Source organism: Aspergillus eucalypticola (assembly GCF_003184535.1).
Source record: "Aspergillus eucalypticola CBS 122712 chromosome Unknown BO83scaffold_39, whole genome shotgun sequence".
In the NCBI taxonomy this organism is placed as follows: domain Eukaryota; kingdom Fungi; phylum Ascomycota; class Eurotiomycetes; order Eurotiales; family Aspergillaceae; genus Aspergillus; species Aspergillus eucalypticola.
Window position 1 is genome coordinate 254,988 of NW_020290313.1, and position 23,118 is coordinate 278,105.

At 48.6% G+C, this 23,118-nt stretch overlaps 12 protein-coding genes and 1 non-coding gene across 13 annotated transcripts; 6 read left to right on the forward strand and 7 right to left on the reverse strand.

Moving 5' to 3' along the window:
* Nucleotides 1–655: 655 nt before the first annotated feature.
* BO83DRAFT_382946 (uncharacterized protein) lies at nt 656–2,090 on the forward strand. Its single transcript, XM_025532351.1, has one exon. It carries the CDS (start codon nt 1,066–1,068, stop codon nt 1,915–1,917), a length of 852 nt encoding a protein of 283 aa, XP_025382891.1. The 5' UTR covers nt 656–1,065; the 3' UTR covers nt 1,918–2,090.
* A 56-nt stretch (nt 2,091–2,146) lies between these two features.
* On the reverse strand, nt 2,147–3,087 carry BO83DRAFT_371575 (nucleotide triphosphate diphosphatase NUDT15). The gene is made up of 3 exons (XM_025529942.1): nt 2,752–3,087; nt 2,470–2,675; nt 2,147–2,371 (listed from the first exon to the last, which is right to left on the reverse strand). Exons 1-3 carry the CDS (start codon nt 2,843–2,845, stop codon nt 2,165–2,167), a joined length of 507 nt encoding a protein of 168 aa, XP_025382892.1. The 5' UTR covers nt 2,846–3,087; the 3' UTR covers nt 2,147–2,164.
* Nucleotides 3,088–3,162: 75 nt separating this feature from the next.
* Nucleotides 3,163–5,264, reverse strand: BO83DRAFT_382948 (amino acid transporter). Its single transcript, XM_025532352.1, has 4 exons — nt 4,853–5,264; nt 4,288–4,799; nt 4,071–4,232; nt 3,163–4,008 (listed from the first exon to the last, which is right to left on the reverse strand). Exons 1-4 carry the CDS (start codon nt 5,145–5,147, stop codon nt 3,433–3,435), a joined length of 1,545 nt encoding a protein of 514 aa, XP_025382893.1. The 5' UTR covers nt 5,148–5,264; the 3' UTR covers nt 3,163–3,432.
* A 460-nt stretch (nt 5,265–5,724) lies between these two features.
* BO83DRAFT_167117 (uncharacterized protein) lies at nt 5,725–7,208 on the forward strand. Its single transcript, XM_025526360.1, has 4 exons — nt 5,725–5,915; nt 5,975–6,501; nt 6,575–6,821; nt 6,885–7,208. The coding sequence occupies exons 2-4, from the start codon at nt 6,023–6,025 to the stop codon at nt 7,086–7,088; spliced, it is 930 nt and encodes a 309-aa protein (XP_025382894.1). The 5' UTR covers nt 5,725–5,915; nt 5,975–6,022; the 3' UTR covers nt 7,089–7,208.
* A 492-nt stretch (nt 7,209–7,700) lies between these two features.
* BO83DRAFT_441674 (tryptophan synthase beta subunit-like PLP-dependent enzyme) lies at nt 7,701–8,531 on the reverse strand (the record flags this gene model as incomplete). Its single annotated transcript, XM_025536355.1, has 4 exons — nt 7,701–8,047; nt 8,101–8,248; nt 8,340–8,458; nt 8,519–8,531. 4 exons carry the CDS (start codon nt 8,529–8,531, stop codon nt 7,701–7,703), a joined length of 627 nt encoding a protein of 208 aa, XP_025382895.1.
* An 806-nt stretch (nt 8,532–9,337) lies between these two features.
* BO83DRAFT_432050 (uncharacterized protein) lies at nt 9,338–9,709 on the forward strand (the record flags this gene model as incomplete). The annotated part of the gene is made up of 2 exons (XM_025535605.1): nt 9,338–9,603; nt 9,664–9,709. 2 exons carry the CDS (start codon nt 9,338–9,340, stop codon nt 9,707–9,709), a joined length of 312 nt encoding a protein of 103 aa, XP_025382896.1.
* A 389-nt stretch (nt 9,710–10,098) lies between these two features.
* Nucleotides 10,099–11,476, reverse strand: BO83DRAFT_403460 (LPS glycosyltransferase; the record flags this gene model as incomplete). The annotated part of the gene is made up of 4 exons (XM_025533617.1): nt 10,099–10,879; nt 10,928–11,007; nt 11,061–11,204; nt 11,258–11,476. 4 exons carry the CDS (start codon nt 11,474–11,476, stop codon nt 10,099–10,101), a joined length of 1,224 nt encoding a protein of 407 aa, XP_025382897.1.
* A 433-nt stretch (nt 11,477–11,909) lies between these two features.
* On the forward strand, nt 11,910–13,664 carry BO83DRAFT_457169 (fungal specific transcription factor domain-containing protein). The gene is made up of 4 exons (XM_025537096.1): nt 11,910–12,238; nt 12,298–12,392; nt 12,538–13,098; nt 13,164–13,664. Exons 1-4 carry the CDS (start codon nt 12,219–12,221, stop codon nt 13,316–13,318), a joined length of 831 nt encoding a protein of 276 aa, XP_025382898.1. The 5' UTR covers nt 11,910–12,218; the 3' UTR covers nt 13,319–13,664.
* A 16-nt stretch (nt 13,665–13,680) lies between these two features.
* On the reverse strand, nt 13,681–14,666 carry BO83DRAFT_403461 (concanavalin A-like lectin/glucanase; the record flags this gene model as incomplete). Its single annotated transcript, XM_025533618.1, has 5 exons — nt 13,681–13,717; nt 13,770–13,832; nt 13,862–13,968; nt 14,012–14,113; nt 14,334–14,666. 5 exons carry the CDS (start codon nt 14,664–14,666, stop codon nt 13,681–13,683), a joined length of 642 nt encoding a protein of 213 aa, XP_025382899.1.
* Nucleotides 14,667–15,352: 686 nt separating this feature from the next.
* On the forward strand, nt 15,353–15,423 carry BO83DRAFT_t257. Its single transcript has one exon. It is a non-coding gene; the product is annotated as a tRNA-His (tRNA).
* Nucleotides 15,424–15,682: 259 nt separating this feature from the next.
* On the reverse strand, nt 15,683–17,349 carry BO83DRAFT_371582 (uncharacterized protein). Its single transcript, XM_025529943.1, has 6 exons — nt 17,189–17,349; nt 16,926–17,125; nt 16,749–16,855; nt 16,352–16,701; nt 16,240–16,294; nt 15,683–16,181 (listed from the first exon to the last, which is right to left on the reverse strand). Exons 1-6 carry the CDS (start codon nt 17,276–17,278, stop codon nt 15,955–15,957), a joined length of 1,029 nt encoding a protein of 342 aa, XP_025382900.1. The 5' UTR covers nt 17,279–17,349; the 3' UTR covers nt 15,683–15,954.
* A 750-nt stretch (nt 17,350–18,099) lies between these two features.
* On the reverse strand, nt 18,100–18,844 carry BO83DRAFT_324909 (uncharacterized protein; the record flags this gene model as incomplete). The annotated part of the gene is made up of 2 exons (XM_025527992.1): nt 18,100–18,503; nt 18,571–18,844. Coding segments are annotated over 2 exons (678 nt in total), but the record flags the coding sequence as incomplete, so codon positions are not given.
* A 2,074-nt stretch (nt 18,845–20,918) lies between these two features.
* Nucleotides 20,919–22,540, forward strand: BO83DRAFT_348662 (NAD(P)-dependent alcohol dehydrogenase). Its single transcript, XM_025528846.1, has 3 exons — nt 20,919–21,626; nt 21,686–22,118; nt 22,200–22,540. Exons 1-3 carry the CDS (start codon nt 21,344–21,346, stop codon nt 22,480–22,482), a joined length of 999 nt encoding a protein of 332 aa, XP_025382902.1. The 5' UTR covers nt 20,919–21,343; the 3' UTR covers nt 22,483–22,540.
* The last annotated feature ends 578 nt before the right edge of the window (nt 22,541–23,118 follow it).

A 23,118-nucleotide genomic window follows, 5' to 3' on the forward strand; every position in this document is an offset into this window, starting at 1 on the left:
AGTTCCTGCCACGATGTTGCTGGTATGAGGCAAGCTGGATCGTTTAGAAGAAAACAGGAAAAAGACAGGTGGATCCGGTTGGTCACCTTCCCCGACCGGGGCGGGGTTCCCAGCCCCCCCTTTAAACTCTCCTCCACAACGACTCCGGATATCCACAACTCTAGTTTTAACCACTCTATAGCATATCGTGCTGCCTCCCTCGTTTGGTATAACCTTCATTAATCACTAGAGTAGAAAAAGTCTGCGTGAAAAGGCGTGTTCATCCTTTGCAGGGCTATCTTGCCTATCACTCAAAGTCATTGTCGATTTTGTTCATGCAGAAATAAATGTTTGGCCAATAATCTTCACATTTCTGGAGCAGGAGTAACGCTCATTTCGATCAACATGATAAGAAGGAGATTAGAAAAATAAAATACAGAATAAAATAAAATAATAATATAAATAAAAAGGAAAAAGGAAGGGAGACAGAGAGAGATTGGATGTTCCATAAATAGACTATCATACAATGCATTAACCAGTAACAGGACTTCGTTCAGGGGATGAACAGTCCAATGAAGTATAGTAGCTAGGCGCTGTCGCTAGTAGTATGCATGAGCTGATCGGTGGAATCCACAAGCGCCTTCGAGTGCACCCGGACGATGATTTTGTTGGTACTCGGCGGCACAGCCTCACACAATTAGTTGAGTTATACATGAGAGTGAAACAAAACTACGCGCTGCAAGTGTTCGATGAGCTGAGATACCTAGGCGGCGGAAAATATCAGCTAACGATTGGAAGTTATGACCTGACCCGTTTATTGACTCTAATGACTTTCTGAGAGCCTAAGCGCCTAATACAACGTGCTGATGCGGGCTTGGTTGCATCGAACGTGGTAGGAGCTCGTGGGCGTCTATTGATCATGCCAACCAAGGCATATAAGGAGGGTTCTTTTCGCCCTTCCAATATTGTGTTTTCCAAGCAACTCCATGATTCAATCTATCTTCTGATACCAACAAAACCTTCAATACTGCCAGCCAACTTACCTGCAACTTATCACTTCTCCATTCTACTTATCCGCCGATCACAATGCATCAAAGAACGTATACATACGTCCTCGCGCCTAGATGGGACTTCCGTCCCGATGGCCCCATTGCCCTTGGAAATATCATCGTCGATCCATTTAGACCGCACCGGGTCCTAACAAGACCCGACCCAGACATCCCGACCGCTCCCATCGAAACAGTGGTCGAAACCGACTGGTCGCTACATCACCAAAGGGAGAATGGTGTTAAATCAAGCGTCTGGGCCCACTTCCTCAACGCCATGGGCGTCGATGTCGGTTTCGAGGGCAGCAGGTCCCTTGATGCTGACTACACCGTTGACTCCCTGACAACCAGCTATTTCAGGGACGAGCCCTCCCATGAAGAGATCATTCGACGCACTCAAGATGGCAAGATCCGGGATCTGATGCGCCTGGACAGTGTGTTTTCCAAACCCGTATATATGATCACCGGCGTCAAGATTGCAAAGGGATTCCGTGTATCTGAAAGCCGTTCCAGCTCCAAGGAAGCAAATGCTGGGGCCAAAGCCGGTACATCGGGAACGGTTATTGGCGATGTCACTGTTGGCACAGATAATAAGGTCTATTCGAAGGAGTCTGACAAGCATCAGGGAAAGACCGAAAATGATGTTGTGTTCGCTTTCCAGCTCATGAAGATCGTGCCGAAGGGGTGGAAGCACAAGTCCTTCGATGTGCAGGACTTCTACCCCAAGGCTGCTCTGCTGCTGGGCGATGAAGAAGAAGAAATCGAGAACGAGCTCGATGTGTCTTATGCCACGGCGGCGGATTTCGCTGATTCTGACCTGGATATTCAGTTCAATATGACTGAGCTAAATGATAGCCAGGGTGCGTTCAAATGTGTTTCTGCCGTGGCGTAAGCTAGGATGCGCGCAAATAAATGGCTCTTGTATACTTTGTTTTGATTGGCGTTTCCTCTCTGCTGTTAATGCGCTTTTCATTCATTGATTCGTCCGTTTAGCCAATGTCTCTAAATCTATTTTACGGTATATAAAGTAGATTACCAAATAACATGCATGTCCGTTACCTTTCATAAGCGAAAGTGTAGACAAATATCTCCAAGTAAATCAGCTACCCAAGTTCACAGCACCAGACTTAACATACCCATTAACACCGCCCAACAGACTGATAAATCTCCAACGGATCAAATCCCACCCTCTGCTGCAAAAGATTCAGGATCGGCTTGAACAAAACCCTCCCTTCATACTCCTCCATCTTCCCCAGACGCTCCGCTTCCCGCTGCCTCTCAATAGCCACCTTCATTTCATCCCAAGTGATCCACTCCCAGCGGACACATTTCTCAGGCTCCATGACCTTCAGCCCAAACCATCAGTTTTCAATCGTTCCTCAAGTAACACCACCAGAAGATAACTTCAGAAATCCAAACAAAAGAGGGAAATAAACAAACGTACCACCGGCTCCGCATCCTCATCCACAAGCCTACAGCCCACAAAAATTGTAACATAATGCTTTCCTCCCTCCATCTTGGCATTGTTGATCGCGGTAAGGAAGCGTATATCAGTTACTTCGAGGCCCGTTTCCTCTAGAACCTCTCGAGCTGCACAGTCTTCAAAGCTCTCGTTGAATTCGAGGTGGCCGCCCGGATGACCCCATGTTCCTTGAGACAAATTAGAGCAATGTCTCAAATAGAAGGTGTTACTGGAGGGAATCAATGGGTGAAAGGTAAGACTTACCGGCGCCGAGACTCCCCTTGCGTCGGCCGAGAATGGTGTGGCCGTGTTTGTTGAAGACGTAGACGGCCACAGCGACGCGAATTGTTTGGTCCATGGTGGTGGTATTTATGACGGAGTAATCGGTAGGGTTAAAGTTAATTGATCGATAATTACGTGTTGTTACAAGGAGTGTCCTGCTCACTGAGTTCGAGAGATCTGATTTACATCCGGAAGGAAAAGAAGTCCGTGGGACAGAATTGGATGCGGGCGGTGACTGGCGATAACGATTGCGGATAGATTCGCCAAGCCAAGAAAGGCTGCTTCTGATTGATAAGATGCGCGATATTGGGTTTATGTGTTGATCCATGGTTAATATAGCCATATACCACGATTGCGCAGCTGAAAAATCCTAATCAAACTAAATTTGATATTGTGGTCATAGACGAAGTTATGCACATCGATTTCTCCGATCCCTCCCCCCTCTTAACTGCACACTGCACTAGCCTGAGGGGTCACGGGTTCCTCAAAAAAAGCCTTGCCATCAAATCATCGTCTTGTATGATGTACATCGCGCAGTTCAAACTATGTGTCAAAATAGTGTTCAGGTTTTGAAGAACCATATTGTAACGAGCAGAAAGATTTCACCAAACGCAGGCCTGAATATGAAGGAATCGCGAGTAATTCTTCCACTTCTACCCGAGTCTATTCGCTTCTTCTAGTCACTCTCTCCCTCCGAAGGTAAGCCCGAAGGTAATAGAACCCCATACCAATAATCCAGACCGAAATAAGGATTACCGCTTGCAGAGGTGCGAAGACGGCTCCCCTCACCACTACAAAGCCACTGACGAGGGCAAAAACCAGCGGAATAGCGATGAAGGGTTTGTAAGGCCGATGAAGATCAGGCTGCCGGAATCGCAGAAGGATGGCACCTAAGACGGTCAAGAAGAAGAACGAGTACTCTCCCAGACCATTGAAGGTGAGAAGAGCGCGAAAATTTCCGAACAGCAGGTACGGGATTGGCAACAGGGTAGCCAGAATTGTGGCATTGATTGGCGCGTCCGATCGGGGAGTTGACTGAGAAGGAGGCTCTGGGTCAGGAGGCATTCCTACGTGTCCAAGCACACCCAGGAACCGAGGGAACCAATCCAGCTTCGATGCCGCGACAATCATGCGACCGGCCACAAAGGAGTTTCCGAGCAGGGAGCCGGCGACCACGAGGCAGATCACTATGGCAGCGAGGATACCAAACGCTGGTCCTAGGAGATGGGTGATTGCGGTCTGTATGTCATTAGCGTATGTAATCAACCGGGGGGGGGGGGGGGGGGGTGTGCTTGACATACGACGGCCACGCTGTCAGTGGTAGAAACGATCTTCCATGGAAGAAGGATGTAGTACGCGGCATTAGCGGCAAGGAAGCAAAGAATGATGATGGGGAGGGCAGTGTTGATGGCCAATGGAAGCTGACGAGCAGGAGCAGAGAGCTCTGCGCTAACGTAGATTGCCTGTCAAAAATGGTGAGTATTTTCACAGACTCGTTGTAGGGGCTTATATGCCTACCTTATCCCAGCCCGAATAAGCCCAGAGAGCACCATAGAGCGCGGTAGAATAGTAACCTAGCGATTCCCACCCGTGCATGGAACTCCAGTCGATCTCCCGACCGTCCGGCGTCCAGGTGTTCCTAGATCCGAACCAAGAGTGCTTGAGCCAGTCATTTGACCCAGCATCGCGGTTGATTCCGGAGACTTGCAGGATGACGACAACTAGACCAGCCACCACAATTGCGGCAATGGCTATGAATTTGGTCGTGACTGAAAAGCCATTCAATCGGGTGCTGACCTTGGTACTGATGGAGTTGGCCAGACCGATCACCAACAATACAAGAATGGAGAGCAGCTTATGCGAAAGGCTTCCAGCCTGATCGGTGACACCAGCCGCGGAGAAGATGCTTTCAATAAATACGATGCTCAAAACGGCCAGCGTTGCAGGCATCACGGCGACGATCCAAGTCCAAGCAGCAAGGAATCCAAAGACATCTCCGTAGATGTATCGAAGATATGGCTGCACGCCTCCTATTGTACAGTCAATACAGTCGATATACCTGATGGTAATAGAGTGAACCAACCTTCGCCCGGAATAGCAGTGCCTAGCTCGGCCATAGTGCTGGCACCGGTCCAGGCCAGAGTACCTCCGACCAGCCACACAATAAGCGCGACTCCTGGAGATGGAACATTTGTGTCGATGGAACCTGGAGAAGTGAAGATACCACTACCGATTACAATGCTGATGACGATGCCAAAGGCCTCGATGGCTCCGAGATTGCGGGTGAACTTTGGGCCCAATGCGGCATCGGTCCCTCTGGAATCGGCCAGGAGCGGGCGGCGAACACCCTCCTCTTCCGACTGATCGTGCGGAGACATGGGAGGGCAATTGATGACGGTTGTTCAGGTTAATGAGTGGACGTAAATGGCGCTGAAGGGATGGGAAAGAGGGGAAGAGTCGGCAGGATCAAAGCGAATCACGCCATCGGCTGGCGCGAACGTTTCATGCACGTCTGGCTTGATCACTTGCAGGGAGAAGAAGCTACCTCTCTCAGGGCGGTGACTCCGACAAACATTGGGGCATTCACAACATTCCCACGTGACTTCTCCTTATCTGCCTCTGAAAATGCACTTTTTCGCAAGGAGTTTATAAAAAAAAAAAACATTAAAAAGCACATACCTCTGGCTAAGTGTACTTGCTTTGAAACTATAATTCCAGTGGGCGTTATATCCACGCTTTCGGGAGGGACCATTAACGTGCGGACGGCTCAATCACACATACTAAGAGTTTGCAACAACTTAGGAGGGAGGGAGTAGAAGACTCAGCATAGAATATGTAATATACTAATTTCGTAACCATTATCATTGCCGCAAAGATAATTCAAGTACAACTACTCGCACCCTACTCCTGAATTAGAATACTACAAAGGTACCAAAAGTGTCCTGCCTAACGCGAGCAAAGTATCCTAGCCCTGCCATACCCTTCACTTTCTCATCTGTAAATTTGAATTCTTTTGTGACTATAAGAGCACACCAGTGCATCCAATACATTGTTAGAGGATAGAGAGTGTGCACAATGCCACTCATAGCACAATTCACGCAAGCATACAAAGCAAAAAGTGATGAACACTCGCCTAGGATTCTAGCGTAAATACATTCACTTCATGCCAAATATACACGATGAAAAGCAACGCTAATCATCTTAGCATGATCTCTCACCCAATACCTACTGCACGTATCGCAAGCTGTCAATCATGCAGACCGATCAGCCACCCGAGATGCCACCCAACCCGAAGGAGGAATCCCGCACCCTAAAAAGCGTCAGAAAGATAATGGAGAAGCTAGAAGGTCGAAACGTCCTCAACTTCATATCCCCGTCTTTTTGCGACGCAATCAACATAGTTCTGCTGCCCCTGGATCTTGAGGTCAAACACCATGGAAAGGGTAAATCTTCAACTACTCCCCTGCTCTTCGAACCTCTTCCAATCGAAGCTTTGCACACCTATCCCATCGACCCTCACCCCTACACCACAATAGACAAGCGTGAAGAATCCTGCTTCACTATTAAAGACTACGGAACTATCAAGAAAGACTCGTGCGAGTCATACCCGCCCTTCCGCTTGAAAGAAATTGCCATCAAGCTAGAAAGATGGATCCATCTCGCTCCACGAACTCATCGCTACTATGCCGTGCCCGCTACTTTGACGCATATTGGGATCTGGTATCCGTCCATGTGAGTACTTTGTATAAACCCAATAATACATTCAAACAATCCCATGGCTCTAATCTGTTGATGAATGCACCAGCACAACCGACAAATTGTACGCCCGGACATCCAACATTTATGACCAGCTCGGACAATATCTGTACACGGTGAATCGATTTTTTGAATGCATAGATGATAGGCACCCATATATCGTCATGATCACTCAACATTGGTGCCAAGAGCGATGTCCTGAAGACTCTATGATGCGATTTGAGCTGCTGGGAATACTTCAGACGATGCGCACCCGTCTGGAGCAAGATGAACTAGACTCGGAAGGGATGGTGCCTGTATGTTTCTCACAACCCCTGTGATAAATGTTGAAAGTTGTTGATCACTGACACCGATAATAGGTCCTCATGGTTTCGTTTATGATACCCTCACATGCTCGGATTCTGCAGGCTCATATGCACAATGGGAAGTTGGTTGTGGCGCACAGCCGCATTTATAGCTTCGAAACTATGCGTGAGGCGCCGATGGATCTGTTCACAAGATGGTTGCTTTCGACTCCTGTTGGGTTTTTTAAGGAAACTGATACGGACGACCAGTACCCTTGAAATGAATTGATGGATATGAAGGACAAATGGAAGGCGATGGTCGTTAATATGAGAAGTTGAATGGGAACCGAGGAGGCCTATCTCGTAGAGATTCGGGATTAGTCGCTTGCAAGATCGGTCCTTCAGTCAATGACATTGAAACATTAGCCGGTATGAGTGAGTCTTTTTCAGTGTAGATTGTATACTTATACAGGTCAACCTTGCCCCATACAAATAGAAATGTGTAATACGAGACGGAAGTTGAATCCAGGAGAAATATGCCACAAAGAGCCGGTAAAAAATTGGAGGCAGAGGGTCCATGATCACAAATCTAAACAGGGAATATCAAGAACTGCGAGCACAGCAAGATATAGAGTGGATTTTGAACACATCGTGGCCACTCGTGTTTCCGGAGTCTTCTAGAGTTGGTCATTCATATCAACTGTTGAGGCGATGTTTTCCAAGTAGACCAAAAGAGAAATCTCTCTTGGTACTGGTATCGCTTAGGTATTTGTTCCAACATCAACTAACATATATAACCGGGCAGAAATAAGTAAAGTTTGATATTAGGGTGACAGCAAAGCCTATAGTATCAACAGGAGAGATTATTTAGTTGTTAGGATTTCGAATACCTCAAGCATCCGCAAGGAGATTTTCGTTCATATACTTCAGGCCCGTATCCACGGCGACGGTAACCACCGTCTTGCCCGGGCCCAGTTCTTTGGCAAGAGCAATGGCCGCGACAACATTAAGACCTGTCGAAGTTCCAACCACTAAACCTTCCCCACGAGCTAACCGCCTGCACATAGCACGACCTTCTGCCTCTGAGATACCTCGTGCTTCATCATAAAGCTTAGAATCCAGATGTGGCGGCACGAAACCAATTCCTATTCCCTCGACGCCATGAGATCCAGTGCGCCCTTCAGTAGTGACAGGAGAAGCGGCCGGTTCGAGAACTACAACGCGCGTATCCGGCCACTCTGACTCCAGAACGCGTGAGACACCATAACCATGCCGGCACCTCCAACCGTACCGCAGAAGGCATCAATACCACCGGGGAACTGCGCTGCCAGTTCCTCCCGAAGTGTTTCATAACCAGGCAGGGCATCACCATTATTACCAGGCCAACATTGTGCTTTCTTCAGCCCATAGTCGAAAATCGACAAATCAATCTCTAACGTCTACCCCTAGTAACAATTGAGTTATGTTCTGTTCACAAGAAAGCAAAACAGCGAGGGGTGTTTGCATTGTTTGCCGGTAGAAAATACCAACGCTTGGCAAAGTCTTAGTGTGGCTTGGCAATGGCGCCCGATCCCGCTTAGTGATACAGACTCGGGGCCGGTTCATGCCGAAATCGGAAGGCCAGGCCGAATCATCTCGACCGCGTGCGTCTGAATCGGATATCAGCCACAACAACAGTTCAGCGACACTTCCCCAAGCCGCTGATCAACCCATAACGGTCATTATGACTCAATGAAGCGAGTCACGACTCTCTCAGCGCTGTGGCTGAGGCCATGATTTTCGTATGCCCCCGCTTGGCGCCTCCTATTGAGGGCACTAGCCAGCTGTGCTGACCAGAAGTGGGTCCAAGTACGTACGCTTTTTCATCCACTTGTGGCAACCAAGCTCACCTTGACCATAGGGCTTTGTAGTGGACATTTGTCCAGACTTCACAAGACCCCGAATGTGTCTTGCGTGACTCGCATAGTAATGCAGTGAACGCGTACGGCCATGTCATCAAAGTTTCATGATGCCCATCTTCTCTGGATCGGGATCTTCCCCATTACCCCCTTACGGGGCGACGGCAAGATCTGAGCCATGCTGCTCCTGGCTTAAACCATGGTACTATAGCTTCGCAGGCGAATAGGGCGATGCTTTGAAGGTTCACTAGCGTCATAGTCCGATTAGCTCGGCGATAAATCCACATCGGCCGTAGGCAACATCGTTTCCTTCGAAGGCTATGTCGTCAGATGCAACATCCAAACTGGGGAGAGGACCCCTCAATGAGCGTCATTTGCACCCAAAATTATCTCCTTTCCCTCTTCGCTGGATCGCAGACCCTATGTGGTCTCCACATCCCTAATGGCGCCTCCCAGGGGGCCACGAGTATAAGATCCCCCACGATCTCTCGTTGACCCCTCACTCATTCTCAACAACATCTACAAGCCACACACTTTTATCAAACAAACACTTCAAACCTTTCTTCCTACAAACAATCAACATGGGTCTTTTCCACCACCACCACGAGAACCAGCACGGCCCTGGCGGCCATGAAGGCCCCCACGGCGGTCCTCAGGGCGGTCCTGGAGGTCCTGGCGGCCCTCACGGCGGTGGCCCTGGTGGTCCTCATGGCGGTCCCGGAGGTCCCGGCGGCCCTGGAGGATTCGGTGGTCCTCATGAAGGTCCCGGTGGCCACGGAGGCCCTCACGGCGGAGGCCACGGCGGTCCTGGTGGTCCTCACGGCGGTCCTGGCGGCCCCGGTGGCCCTCACGGAGGCCCCGGCCGTTTCTAAAGCCCTGACGGACTACAACTCGAGGTATGCCGTGATGCTCTATGGTCTCAGTATGAAAGGATTCAACTGACTGTTATCGAATAGTACCGCAGATCATCAATTCGTGCAACCATTCGAGCGAAGCCATTGAGTCATGTCGGATATGTTTAAATTTTTGTGTATATACCATCGTCGTGATATCATAATGATACGTACTCATTATTGAAAAATGAGAAATTCTGGTGCTGCTATGGACGTAAATGAAAGGGGGGACGTCTTATGCATGTAGCATTGAGATCTGCGACACATGCTGGTAGTTATATATCATTTGTCATCAAAGGAATGCGGATGTCACGTCCAGGGCTGCAAGAGCATGCATGGTAAAGAAGAACAAGTGACCGCTGCTGTTGCTTTTCCTATTCCACATGCAGCAACCTAATTGTACCACAGCCAGTGACACCTCTTCTATCTAGCAGGGTTCATATACTTGGTAGCCTCAAAGATAATTCAGAAGAATTTCAATAATCTATCCTACACGACTCAACACCATCTCCTCATAATCCAACACATGCAACCCCCCTCCAACCTCCTCACCTTCCTAAAATCCAACTTCGATTTCATAACATCATTAACATTGGACACCACCACTCTCCCCCCATCCAGCAAAGTCCCCAAATTAAACATAGTACTATAAACCAACCCCTGAAAACTCGCCCCCTCGAACGTCTTCTGCTCCCTCGGTCCATCATACTTATACTGGATATCCGACCCCTTCGAGGGTAACCCTGCGCCCTTCCAGTTGCCGAAAAGCGAAGGATGCGACGAAACACACTTCAAGTAACCGGTCTCGCACAATCTCCCCAACATGACATCATACACGACACTCTGACCAGGCGGCATGCTCTCATCATCGGGTAAAACAGACAACGCTGCGAGTATTTTCTGTGCTGCGTTAAACGATACGGCATATGCACTGGAGCAGACTGCCAGTGAGGTTTTGCAGATAATGCGGTTGTGTTTGATGTTGTCGACAAGTTCGTGGACGGCTGGGCCGGCCCAGTATTGTGGAAGACCGTAGACGGGGATAGATGTTGGGTCATTCTTAAGTATGTAGAATGGGGTCTTCTTTTGGCATTTTGTTCCGCAGTGGCCGAGCCAGAGGATGTCCCAGTCGTCCCCGTAGGGCGTGGTCTTGGGGTGGGATTCGGCTTGGAGGGCTAGGGTTCCTAGCGCGAATTCTTGTAGTTGGTTCTTTAGTGTCACGTCCCAATCGACGTCGTCTTCAAGTATTAGGGCACTGGTTATGCGCTCTGAGACGATGCTAAATAAAGTCAGATTTGTGTCTGATTTCTAATGGAGATGTGATTACCGTTGCATCGCGTTCAGGTGGGCTCGCCAGCTGCCGATTTCACCGGCTAGCATGCGAGGTCTATCCGGTTCGTCGTACCGCTGGATAGAGTCTTAGTAGATAGTATGAGGCACAGTGGCCAAATAAATCTTACTGGTGGGTAGGCCTTTGGGCTCATATCTTCAGAGGATACGCCATCAATCCAGTCCACGCGGAACTGCGTGACTGATGAGCCTAGTGTGATTGCATCTCGTTTATCAGGTCGACTGGGGAGGTTGATACAGAAAATCCTTTCGAACTACGTCTCGATTAGAAATCGGATGTACTGTATGGTCTGGGATGAGAGCTCACCCCTAATGTTTCATTTGTGATTGTTGCCAGACTTAATCCGTCTGCTGAACGCAGCCCCTGCAACCCAGCATACCGTTCACCAGGACTTATCAATAATGTACCCCACAACACGAGGATAAACACCAGCGATAACCCCGCATAGAGCAATTTCCTTTGCCGATTCCTTTTGAATACTTGGATTGAAGGAGAGCTGGGTAGGTTCAATTTCAGCGCTCCCATGGTGAGCCGTCTAAGGACATGGCCGGAAGAGAGGGAGGTAGAGGAAGAAGGCGACCCCCAAAATCAATAATTCCGACCGAGAAGTTCCTTTCATACTTTTTTTGCTAAACTGTGAAGCCTGCAAGCTAGGTGGGGATGAACTGATAGCTGGAAGCCTATCGTGATGGACTTGCATGACCGGCGCTTAATGAGGCGATTTCATTGGCCGAAACCCACCGCTAAGCATACATGACGCACCCCAAGCATCGAATGATCACATCCGGATGTCCCAAGCAGGAAAACATGCTGACACCATTGTGAACCATTGAAGAGAGTGGCGGGCAAAGAAAGAGGAGAACCAGAGGCCTCAGCCTCGCATGCTTTTCCACATGACCCAGACTATTTCGAATGGCAACAGCCTATGTGATTGTTGGTATTCAATCCCCCTAAGTACCTTCATTGCGCAAATTGCTAAGTATTACCTATTGGGACCAGTTCTATTTAGATTTGGGTGTTCATATTCTGCCCTACGACATTGATGAAGCCTGTCACGTGCCATATTATTGTGCGTCCGACCACAGCGTCACGTGGCATATCGCCCGTACCTCGCTGGTCCAAGCTTCTTGCTCGGTTCCACCTTGATGACCCTTAATCTTTTTCTCAAAATCATAGAAACATCGATGACCTCATATCTCTGGTCAGGCGGGGATACTCCGGGTTGCGCCGGTGCAGAGGCGACGAGGGCGTCCAACCCGGGCGTGCGATGTTTGCCATGTTAGGAAGGTGAGAACATCTACCTCCTGGATCTAGACACATACAATCTAACCACAGAACTATTTTAGTTCGCCTGTGATCGGGCAACACCAAAGTGTGACTGGTGCGCCTGTCATGGTCTACAATGTACCTTCTCCAGATCTAGCCCCGGGGGCTCTTCAAGGTGGGAAATATTAGCGCCAAATTCGAATGACACTAACCCTACTGTCTTCGCCAGTATAAAGCAACAAGGTATCAGACTTAAGTGTATGTATTGCCCTTGATAACTTATTTTTTTTTCCCTTGCTAAGTAATTTCATCGTAATGAGGCCTCGCAAGCGCATATCCTACAGTCATGGCTTGGACTCCGGCCGTTGGCTACAATGACCCGTTTGCGGGCCGTCACTGGGGGAATGTATGCACGTTCGATGGCACGCCCATCTTCTCAACAAGCGGCTTGCAATGGCTAACCGCATGTACTGCGAGAGAGCTTACAGTCGCTCATTATCCAATTTCCGAGGCTCCCAGGTGGCTAGACTCTGCTGATCCACTGTCTCCACTGCCTGACCAGAACCACTTATACGTAGAGATCCAGAAGTATCAAGCTTCTGATTTTAGCCTTTTTTTCCCCATTCTTGACCCCTCGCTAATAACTCACACTATTCAGGCAGCATATTATGGACAGATATCAACAGGATCACCTTGTTTGAGCTGCTCCAGGGCCGCGATATTTGCTCTTTACTCGCTTGCGCTATCTGTGGTGCATGGGGACGAGGAAAGTGCGCTGGAGTCGAGCGTTAGATATGCTCGTGGAGCATATCGCCTTGTGCCAGAAATCTTCAAGGGAGCTGCAACACTGGATGGGCTGCAGGCTGTTCTCATGCTCGAGAGTCGGCCTTTCTAACATATTGACCAACGGAGATTATCTCTCTCCCCCCAGTCTTTGTGTTGCCAGGGGCTTGCAGCAGACTTTTAACCATCGATTACCTACTGGCAACGGCAACTCGGTTGAAATACCAGCTAAGGCTGAATTTATCCCCTGACGGGAGCTACCCCTCTAGCCGTCAATATCCACGCAAGACGCTTATTCCGCATAGCCTACGTTTGTGATATAGGCTTGACCTTGCTAACTGGCCTTCCCCCACGATTCGAAGACTCAGAATGTGATCCAGCACCTTCCCTCTTCGAGAATGCCAACGACCCTGCACGTATTACAAATGCATACCTGGACGCATACGTCTGCCTGGCGCGCATCCAGTCTTGCATTTACCGTGGGCTATACTCCCCCGAGGCCCTGTGTCAGTCGAATACAGATCTCTTCCGAACAATCCGGAACCTGGACCAGGACTTGGAGAAGTGGAAGGATAGCTTACCGCTACCAAATCGACCCACGCTGATACCCGCTGCACACGATCTGATGCTTCAAAATACCGATATGCGGTTCTCGGTCTTTAACCCCAGCACCGGGACGTTTAACTGAGTGCAAGCCGGCCTCGACGCTCCTGCCCACTGAATCGAAGCAGTTGCAGACGCAAAACCCGCCGTCGTAGTAGACCCGGACCCCGACCCAGAAGCATCAGCAGAAGCCGGCAGACTCGAAACCTTACCCCCCTGCATCACAATACTTTCAAACGTCCACTCTTATCACTGTACGCATAGCTCTCCGCCGGGTAATAATGAACGATATCCACACTCCTCACAACCATAGTAAACGGCGCCTGGGAGTAATCAGTCTCTCCATCCGCCCAATCGATCGTCCCCTGGTTATTCCGGATCGCCACTAGCCCAGATCCCAATCCTGACCTGCATGGAAGTCTGCGGGTAGAGGGTCCCGTTCGCGGCGTCGGAGTAGGAAAGTGTACGCGTGGCCGTGCCGTCGATACTCCACGTTAGAGACTCTGGGGTCTAAGATAGGGTGTAGTTGTGAAAGGTAGATTGGGGGTCATCGATGGGCTCCCAGGTCCAGCAGTTGGAGGTGGAGGAGTCGCCTTTGCCGAAGTAGTCGGTTTGGAGTTCGGTTTTGTAGCTTCCTAGAACTTACTCATTCGCAGAAGAAGGTATTCATTTAGCTGAGGGTGTACTCAGTACAATATGTGGTGGTGGTAGTGGTGTTTACCTAGTCGACTTCGTCGAGATCATCTGACTCTAGAACTATACTGCTGATCATGCCCGTGCCGGCGGATGCTTTCATAACGATGCTGATCTCGCCGAAGAAGATGTAGTTTGGCGTTTCGATTGTGGGTGCATCACCCTGCTTGTTGATTGTGAGTTCGACGCCCTCGGAGCTGATGGTTGGGTTGCCTGAGAGGGTCGTCCATTCCGCGAGTGTCGATGAGCTCTCGACGAAGTTGTAGTGCAGTGTGCTTTGTGTTGAGCCTGTGTCGGACGGGCAGGTCTGTGCCAAGGTATAGGGGATTGTGGAGAGGAGCGCGGCGTTATATTTCAGTAAAAGTGACATTTTAGAATGCGGTAACCTTGGGATTTGATTTTTGAGGGACTAGTATGAATATCATGTGAATGGTTGATTCTTGTGTTTTTTAGTCAGATGATGGTGATATTATATCTTGTGTACTTCTCATAGCCGAGTGTGAAATATATATTCCACAGTAACATGATGCTTTAGTACTCCGTATGATCTCGTCAACTCGATGAAACAACACCACAGCTTCAATGCCCTGCTCCCAGCCTCTCAATACATTTCATTCGATCATGATACTCGAGAGACGGCTTGTGGGTTGCTATTAGTGCTTTCAAGTGTAGTCAGGTCATTGTGGTGGACACTATGAAGAACAAAAAGGGCTAGATTATCCCGCTTTGTCATGATAATGTGGAATTTGATGTAAATCTAGCGAATCACAGCCCGAGAAAGCCGTAATTTTCCGATTAGTCAGAATGTTATATGCTCCTAAAATCCAGTCGTAAAGTCTTCAAGAACTTATAGTGAGCGAACCACGAACGGAGATAATGAAGCCAACTATAAGACAGCGAGCCAATGCGAAAGTGGCTACTCCATCCCATGTTAGCATGTAACTTGGACACTGGCCTACTGAAGATCACCTCAACCCCGGCTCAACAACCAGCCCACCTTTCAAACTTACTCTGCCCAACATCAATCAGCCTTGGCAAGCAAACTACACAACAACAGGTGCTGTGGTCTAGTGGTATGACGTCACGTTGTGGCCGTGCCAGCCCCGGTTCGATTCCGGGCAGCGCCAATACGAACAATTATCCTTTTTTTGACGAGTGATATTCTTTCCTAGCTAAATCCGAAGAGAAATTATTTGGAGCCCCCATCTATATCTATACAGAGTTAGGTTCAATTTTTGCCGCTGCTACAACTTCCTTTATCGGGGAAGACACAACTGGTTATATGTTAATATATCCAGTAAGGAAATAAAAAAAATTGGAAAATCCAAAATCAATTAGGATATCTTGAACAACACTTATTATTCATATCCCTGTCTACTGCTGTCTGGATTATGGATGTAATAATGAATATTTGCAGATATTTGCGGTACTATTCTGCAGTCCAGGGTACCTACCGGGGGAATGAGTGATGTCAAATTCTTTAGCTGTTGTGCTGCACGGTGAGCAGCAGCTGTCCCTTATATCGGTCATCTACTCTTCCCAAGTATCTGATATGTGACCGTCATAGATGACGAATGTATGTACATTCGATTGCAGTCTATATGAAGTTAACAGCTATGACTCACTAACCAAAACAGCCTCTGGTCCTGTGAAACCCTTCAGTATAGATCCAGCCCGATCAGTTCCCTCGCCCGCTTCGAAAGCACCGGGCTTTGTAGCGGCCTCTTGATGGCCGCTTCGTAAGTAGGATGATCTGCCGGTGGCAGGTACTCCCTGACTCGAAAATCAGCCGGATCATGTGTTGTATTCTGCTTCGCTTCGAACGCCTGCAGGCGCACCTTTTTCGCCTCCTCTGAGATAGCGGCGGCCGGCTTGTAGCAGACATCTTAGTTTAAATCGTTAGCATTCCTATATCAGCATGGAAATAAAATTTTTTCGCATACAGGCAGCGAAGCGGTCATTGACCGAAGAAGGAGCAGCGCCGTAATGGATCGTGCGCTAGTGCGCTATTAGCCAACTACAAACTCAAAATATATTAGAGATAGGAGCACGCACCGAGTCCCAGAGCAGCAGATCGCCTGGCTCCGCGCACACCTTGGTCCATTTGCATCCTCTAGCCTCAAGCCACTGGCACATCTCCTCGTCAACACTCTGATAGGCCCACGTGCTCCATCCTTTTTCACCCTTCTTGTGGTCAAAGTGTTGCCACAGCTCAGTGTAGCAAGAACTTGACCCTTCAAACACCATCAGCCCGCCATCCTCAGGGCCATTTGGGAGCAAATTCAGAATTCCCTGGACGGTGTCGAACTTGTTGTTAAAGGGGGACTGGTCAACATGCGCCCACGGCGCGAAAATAGGATCCGACTTGGGACGTTCCTTTTCGGGCAAGGAAAGGTTCAGCCCGTCTGCACAGTCAGTACTAGTCATCATGAGAGATCAAGGAAATTTATACCGAATGAGACTAGCAGCTCGCGGGTGCCCCAGATCTGCTCCCACTTCTCCACAAGCCCCGGCTCTGACTTCAAATCCCACACGAACTGCTCGTGGCCGACGCCGTACCTATGCTCGCGGCAGTGTTACTGCTGCCGCTACCTACTACAGTGCATGATAACTATTGATGGAGACAAACCTGCTGTAAAGTCCCCCACGAGTGTGCCAGGGGAGGTTTGCTGCCTTGCGGGTGGACGGGTCCTTGCGGTCGAACCCCAGGTCCCAGCTTTCAAGCCATTCGTAGGCCTTATTGGCATATGCCAGCGCGGTCTCCCTTGGTAGGGCGCCGCGGACAACCGTCCAACCCTTTGTGTGCAGCTCGACCAGCCAATCGGGATGCTGTAGCAAGCGTGGTGAGCTGAGTGCATGGGTATAAGCCAGGATAGCGGGGTCGTAACGGACCTTTTCGGCATCCCCGTCAACAGCGGCGAGCCGGACGGTAGGGCGAATCTTAGTCTGCGTGCTGACGGTAGTTCCGATGGAAGTAGGCATGACTTATATTGAAAGTGGCTGATGGAAATCAAGTCTTGATTGTTGGGGATATGGATACGCATGGGGAGGTGAGGTGGGGTAAGGTGTCACTTAGCTAGTGTACTGACGTGATCGAAGCTCGATTATGGCGGGCCAGTCACGCCATATTATCTTATCTACTCAGCCTCCGCTCTAGCTATAGCCAGAGGTCCTTTCATCGCATGCCGTATCATCACTGTTAGTCTTTCTCTTGTATTCTCAAACCTATAATTATAACAAGACAGCTTAAAATTCGCTATGGAGAGAGCATTGAACCGTACAGTTCTGTTGCAGCTTTCGCAGTCCTCTATATACATCTTCTGACATTTCTGAGAGTCAGTAACGATGCGATCAGCGACCGGGTCAGAAAACTTGACAATGTTAGGGCTGACGGGAGAGTTTAACAGATGGCTTAATAGGTTGTGTGGCAACATATCCGCATCATGGCGGACTTACTAAGTAGTAATTTGTGTGGTGACGGAGCCCACAGACTATTCAGCATGTTAAGATGCTCAGAGACATGTTCAGAAGCTACAGTTTCTAGATTCTGGTCGAAGGCAGAGTTGGGATAAAGCTCCTATTTATCTCCCTTGGCAGTTTCTCACGAGCGAAAGATGTGCATAAATCCACATGCTCAATTGGAATGCAAACCGGATCCCCTAAGCATCCCCCAAGCATCAATAATATGGATATCTTTCCCTCCTTTCCCTTAATTCTAAGAGTAATCTCTTAAAATGATTTCAACTACACATCGACATCAAAATCCCAATTGTATCCGACGGGACTCAAGTAAAGCCATTAAGCTAACCACTAGCTTTCCTGCCAACCACCGTAAGCCGAGTAAAGGCCCAGTATGCCCCGCCCTGTGTTTCCTTCACAGCCTCAGGTATAAGCTGCGAGAATTTCTCACTTAGAGCCGAATTCTGCGTTGTGCGGGCGAGCATTTCAGGAACAATCAGGTTGCATTCATGCTTTGCTACAGCCATATACGGTGGGGCATCTTTGAGGTCGCTTTCCACCTCTTCCAGCTTTGCCTGCTGAAAGAAATAAGGGATCTCGGGAACCCAATGAGGAATGGTACGATCATCCGCCCCCCTGCCTAAGCGCATGAGTTCCTTAAGGGCGTCGTCTTTGCAGCCCGGGCTGGTCTTTTCGATGCGATATGAAAGGGCATCTATTTCGGCCCATTGGAGATAGCCACCAGGCTCTGTGCGATAATTAGCATGCAATAGAAGATTAGGGGTGGGGCCCAAGGATTTATATTGCGTGCATACTCAATAGTTGTAAAACGTTCCCGATGACCCTCTCAGCCTCCGAGTCCCTTATTACAAAGGAAAAGTTGCGAACGTGAACAATATCATAGACACCACGGAGGTGATCAGGCGTCTCGGATAGTATGTCGTATGAGTGTAGAGTCATATTTGAAGGAAGGCATTCTTTTGGGGGGAGAGCGCTGAAAGATATATCAAGGCCATCTAGGGATACGTTGCTTGGAAGTCGACGTGATAGATCTGTCAACCAGATCCTGGTTGGAGCGTTAGCAGTAAGCTAGTTATTTTGCCTTTCTGCATGTTTTACCACCTACCCAGTGCCAGTGCCAACGTTGGCAATTCTCAAGTTTGGGTTGCTTGTAGGGATGGAAGGGTGGATATGGTAGCCGAACAGTTCGGTCCACAGATAATGTTGGAGGTTGATGCTGCGATTTCAGTTAGCAGTTGTACATCGAACATATTGAGCAAAACGTCCCGATTATCATCATGGAAATCACGAGTGAAAACGTATTCGGGCTTAGTCATGATGTAATTGAGAATCGATCTAGTAATAAAGCTTTTGGATGTCTATTAGTTTGTCCCCGGAAAGCATTAGGGCTTTTATGTGCTACAAATTGAGTACCGCAGACGTATGCTTTCATTGATGAAGATGAGGCACTCTATATAGAGAAAACAGCATAGATGACACGTCATTATTTAAATTAGTTGAATCATAACCGTAGAAATTATGAGGAATATAGCGATGAAGGGTACCATGATAATTTATTGTCCTTGGACCTGGATCACCAAACTGGACGACCGCCGAACTGTCATCAAGTCAATTAGCTGCAAGACAAGGAATCAATAAACTATGTCATCCTATACCCAAACAAAGGGTATAGGGTTGAGCTGGCGTAACTAGGTGTAATATTGACTAGCAAAGCTGTCAGAGGCACGGCGCGCTTTCCTTAGAGCAGGGGGTGAGACAACCAGGAAATGATAAGCTTCGGGTATGATCCGGTGGCTTGGAGTTCAGGTATGCGAACCCTGATGGAGATATATGGATACGACGTGGTAGGCTGTCGGAACCATGGTTGACGCGGAGAGAAAGAAACAGGAATAAGGAAGTCCAGGGGAAATTGAGGAGCAGGGTTGAAAAAAGAGTTACGCGCACCAGGACGAGTGGTAAATCAACAGTCGACGAGTAATTAAATACCCGCACCTGGAGATAATGTATATCAGAAGCCTAATTTATCTTTAACAACCATTCTAGAAATGTATACAGGCATTGGTCTATCGTATAAAACTTTTTATGAAACGACATTTGATCTCTGAATAAACAGATTCATTGGAGAAGTACCTTATCAAGATAATCGGAGCCAATCAAGTGGGCCTAGTCCTGCAATTAGCACATACTCTGTAAGCTAGGCTATGGTGTGGACTCCACATCCCAGATTGCATCAAGCAAGTTAGTTCATGTCTAGCAATACATCATTCGTGGCGGTCTATCCGAGAAACTGCTTCAGGAGCAGGATTGTGACGAATTGACGGTTTTAGACCTAATGGGCAAGCCTTTTCCACAGCAGCGCCAATGCCTATACCGAATAGTCGCCATCTGTTACAAAGACTCATGGTCACGTGATGAATACGTTCGTCATGTCTCTAGTTATTGTACGTTGTAGTTGGTGTAACTAATGATCTTATTTGGAGGCTACACTTGTGGACGATTGTTTGATAACATCTGCCTTATAGTCATTGTCTCAGCTTCCTTCACTGCTGGAAGGACAATCAGACTTAGTCGCTATTCCTTTTCATGACAGAGTTGCGGTGAGTAGGGCCGTTCAGATCCTACCAGTCAACATGACTGATGCAAGACATGGCCACACAGCCTCACTTCGTTTCAGACTAACGATAACGAGGCTCGGGTGAAGGCAGAGCATGGCCGCAAGAGCTAATCCCGGCGAGTGACAAATGTTAACGCAGGAGGCTTCCACTTCCCACAATGGTGTACGTTAGCGGCAACGGCCTTAATATACCGACCCCATTGCTCTATGACGTGCAGAGTCCTTAGTGGCCCACGTGAGTAGCTCAAGAAAATCCATGTAGCAAACCTTTGCGAATAAACTGCTGGATCATACCACGTGTGAAAATTTGACCCTGGAGTTCGAAAGCCGGAATAAGGGATCGACAACAACGTCTCGGGAAGGCGATAGAACAGCCTCGGCACGGCAGCGAGTGGATCCGTGGCGCCATAAAAAGTCCTTCTCGAATTCTTCTCTTTCTCGGCCCGTTGTCGGAACCGATTCGAATAGAGTCATGAAAAACCTTATCTCAATCCAAAAGCTACCATTTACTTTGTCAACGGTATCTTGGCACTCAAGGCGAACCAAAGAGATATAATATAGATATCATATGAATGCAAATAACTCTGCGAGGCGTGAGTGGAAAGTTCCTGCGGTCTGGTGTGCGACATGCGGACTTCATTCGGAAAAATCTGCGGTTGGAAGGTGGATCTGGTGGACCAAACTTGCCGTTACATTCCTTGAATTGCACTCCACAGAAGCCGACGTGAAGTTTTCTTCACTTGTTCCCTGGGTTTCCACAGGATAACGTTACTCAAATGGCAGCAACGCCGTGAGCCGGTTCGGTTTGCTCGGACCAGTCCCTATTAATAATGTATGATCAGGATCGTAGAGACTGAGCGTTTATAAAGACTGGGTAGGCCATTTTTTCGTTAGGATCCATCCATCTCTCTTTATTCTAGATACCCCTCACATTATTCAAAATCTTCCCAACCATGAGCCTTACGTATGACGTGTTCCGTGGCTCTGCCGAGGGCCGCATTGTCGCTGACAAGGCTTCGTCCACCCTTGGACACAATGAGGTCTTCATTGAGACCACCCACTCTGGTCTTTGCGGCACAGATGAGCACTACCTCAAGACCAACCAGGTGCTCGGTCACGAGGGTATTGGAATCGTCAAGTCTCTTGGCCCCGGTGTTACCTCCGTGAAGGTTGGAGACCGTGTTGGATTCGGATACACCCACAGCATCTGCACTTCCTGTGACAACTGCGCTACTGGTACTTCCTTTACATGTACGACACATGAATCATTATGCAGGCTAACCCCTTCGAACTAGGCTGGGATCAGTACTGCGAGAACCAGAAGCAATACGGTTTCCACGACTTCGACAACGGAACCTTCAGCTACGGTGCTGTCTGGGACGCCAACTGTGTCTACCCCATTCCCGATGGCTATGACTCCGCGTATGCTGCTCCTCTCATGTGCGCCGGTGCTACTGTCTGGACTGTCTTGAGCGAGTATGGCATTCGTTCGACTGACCGCGTCGCCGTCATGGGCATTGGCGGTCTTGGTCACGTTGCCATCAAGCTGGCTGCTGCCATGGGCTGCCACGTCGTTGTCCTTTCCAGCTCTGAGTCCAAGCGCCAGGAAGCTATGGACTTTGGTGCTTCTGAGTTCCACGTTTTCAAGTCTGGTGATGCCGTTCCTGAGGGCTTCAAGCCCGTCAAGCACCTCTTGCTTTGCGGCAATGCCGGTGTTGATTACCCTTCGTACGTTGACCTCCTGCCCCCCTTATCGCTTTCTCCTTTGCGTAGTAGCTTTGTTCGTGCATATAGCTAACGTGAAAACAGTCTCATTCCCCTGATGGCTACCCACGGTAGCATCTACCCTCTGACTGTGGCTTTCGAGCCTGCTAAGGTGCCCATGCTCGGCCTCGTGTGGAGAGGTGTCCGCATCCAGGGTTCCCTGGTTGCTTCCCGCCAGAGCATCCGCAGCCTTCTCGAATTCGCTGCCAGGAAGAAGATCTACCCCACTATCATGACCTTCCCCTTGAACAAGGAGGGTATTGAGGAAGCCATGCAGACCCTGCGCGAGGGCAAGATGAGATACCGTGGTGTGCTGGTTCGCCAGTAGACACTATCACGATATCTTTTCCTTTCCCTATTATTACAACCTGTAGTACTAGTCACGATGATGATAATGTTGAGATAGAATAAATAGATAGAATCCTAATCGTATAATGATGCCTGATCAGGAATGTCCGCTAGACTTACCGGAAATAGACATCCGATTCCTCGCACTAAGCTGCCTCAAGTTAGCACCGGCTTCGGGCAATCACCGAGCCGAAAGACAAACAGTGCAAATGTTGTTGTATCACGTTTCATCGCCTAGCAGTAAGTCACATGACTGGCCATCGATAGCAACAGCACTGCCCTAGATTATATATATAGAAATTAGGGATGTTTGCATCAGTCAGTGAATGTATTTAATGATCTAAATCTAGAACAATGTATGGAAGACTAGCTGTATCTCCATTTGTTGCGCCGCTCAGTAATGACATATAAATAGCGGTTGTGGGTCAAGGTACTATTGTCATTCTTGTTTTGAAAGGGGGAAATTGTCAGTGTTCATACTAATTGATACCCCCATCTTGAATTGAGTTGCAGTACACTTTGAAGATAAAGGGATGAAGGCAATCTAAGGTATTATAATTTGTAACCTTGGCGAAAGTACCATCTCTGATGGCGAAATACAGCTGATAAATGGCCT

Excerpts from the sequence above, each read along its gene's own strand:
- BO83DRAFT_457169 (XM_025537096.1), top strand. The coding sequence starts at position 12,219 with ATGTTTGCCATGTTAGGAAG. Across the intron at positions 12,393-12,537 it reads AGCCCCGGGGGCTCTTCAAG|GCCTCGCAAGCGCATATCCT; the intron begins GTGGGAAATATT and ends CATCGTAATGAG. Across the intron at positions 13,099-13,163 it reads GGCTGTTCTCATGCTCGAGA|GGGCTTGCAGCAGACTTTTA; the intron begins GTCGGCCTTTCT and ends TTGTGTTGCCAG.
- BO83DRAFT_167117 (XM_025526360.1), top strand. The coding sequence starts at position 6,023 with ATGCAGACCGATCAGCCACCCGAGATGCCACCCAACCCGAAGGAGGAA. Across the intron at positions 6,502-6,574 it reads GGGATCTGGTATCCGTCCAT|CACAACCGACAAATTGTACG; the intron begins GTGAGTACTTTG and ends TGAATGCACCAG. Across the intron at positions 6,822-6,884 it reads ACTCGGAAGGGATGGTGCCT|GTCCTCATGGTTTCGTTTAT; the intron begins GTATGTTTCTCA and ends CACCGATAATAG.
- BO83DRAFT_371575 (XM_025529942.1), bottom strand. The coding sequence starts at position 2,845 with ATGGACCAAACAATTCGCGTCGCTGTGGCCGTCTACGTCTTCAACAAA. Across the intron at positions 2,676-2,751 it reads CAAGGGGAGTCTCGGCGCCG|GAACATGGGGTCATCCGGGC; the intron begins GTAAGTCTTACC and ends ATTTGTCTCAAG. Across the intron at positions 2,372-2,469 it reads ATGAGGATGCGGAGCCGGTG|GTCATGGAGCCTGAGAAATG; the intron begins GTACGTTTGTTT and ends TTTGGGCTGAAG.
- BO83DRAFT_382948 (XM_025532352.1), bottom strand. The coding sequence starts at position 5,147 with ATGTCTCCGCACGATCAGTCGGAAGAGGAGGGTGTTCGCCGCCCGCTC. Across the intron at positions 4,800-4,852 it reads CACTGCTATTCCGGGCGAAG|GAGGCGTGCAGCCATATCTT; the intron begins GTTGGTTCACTC and ends ACTGTACAATAG. Across the intron at positions 4,009-4,070 it reads CCACTGACAGCGTGGCCGTC|ACCGCAATCACCCATCTCCT; the intron begins GTATGTCAAGCA and ends AATGACATACAG.
- BO83DRAFT_371582 (XM_025529943.1), bottom strand. The coding sequence starts at position 17,278 with ATGCCTACTTCCATCGGAACTACCGTCAGCACGCAGACTAAGATTCGC. Across the intron at positions 17,126-17,188 it reads TTGACGGGGATGCCGAAAAG|CATCCCGATTGGCTGGTCGA; the intron begins GTCCGTTACGAC and ends CGCTTGCTACAG. Across the intron at positions 16,182-16,239 it reads CAATGACCGCTTCGCTGCCT|ATGTCTGCTACAAGCCGGCC; the intron begins GTATGCGAAAAA and ends ATTTAAACTAAG.
- BO83DRAFT_348662 (XM_025528846.1), top strand. The coding sequence starts at position 21,344 with ATGAGCCTTACGTATGACGTGTTCCGTGGCTCTGCCGAGGGCCGCATT. Across the intron at positions 21,627-21,685 it reads CTGTGACAACTGCGCTACTG|GCTGGGATCAGTACTGCGAG; the intron begins GTACTTCCTTTA and ends CCTTCGAACTAG. Across the intron at positions 22,119-22,199 it reads GCCGGTGTTGATTACCCTTC|TCTCATTCCCCTGATGGCTA; the intron begins GTACGTTGACCT and ends ACGTGAAAACAG.
- BO83DRAFT_382946 (XM_025532351.1), top strand. The coding sequence starts at position 1,066 with ATGCATCAAAGAACGTATACATACGTCCTCGCGCCTAGATGGGACTTC.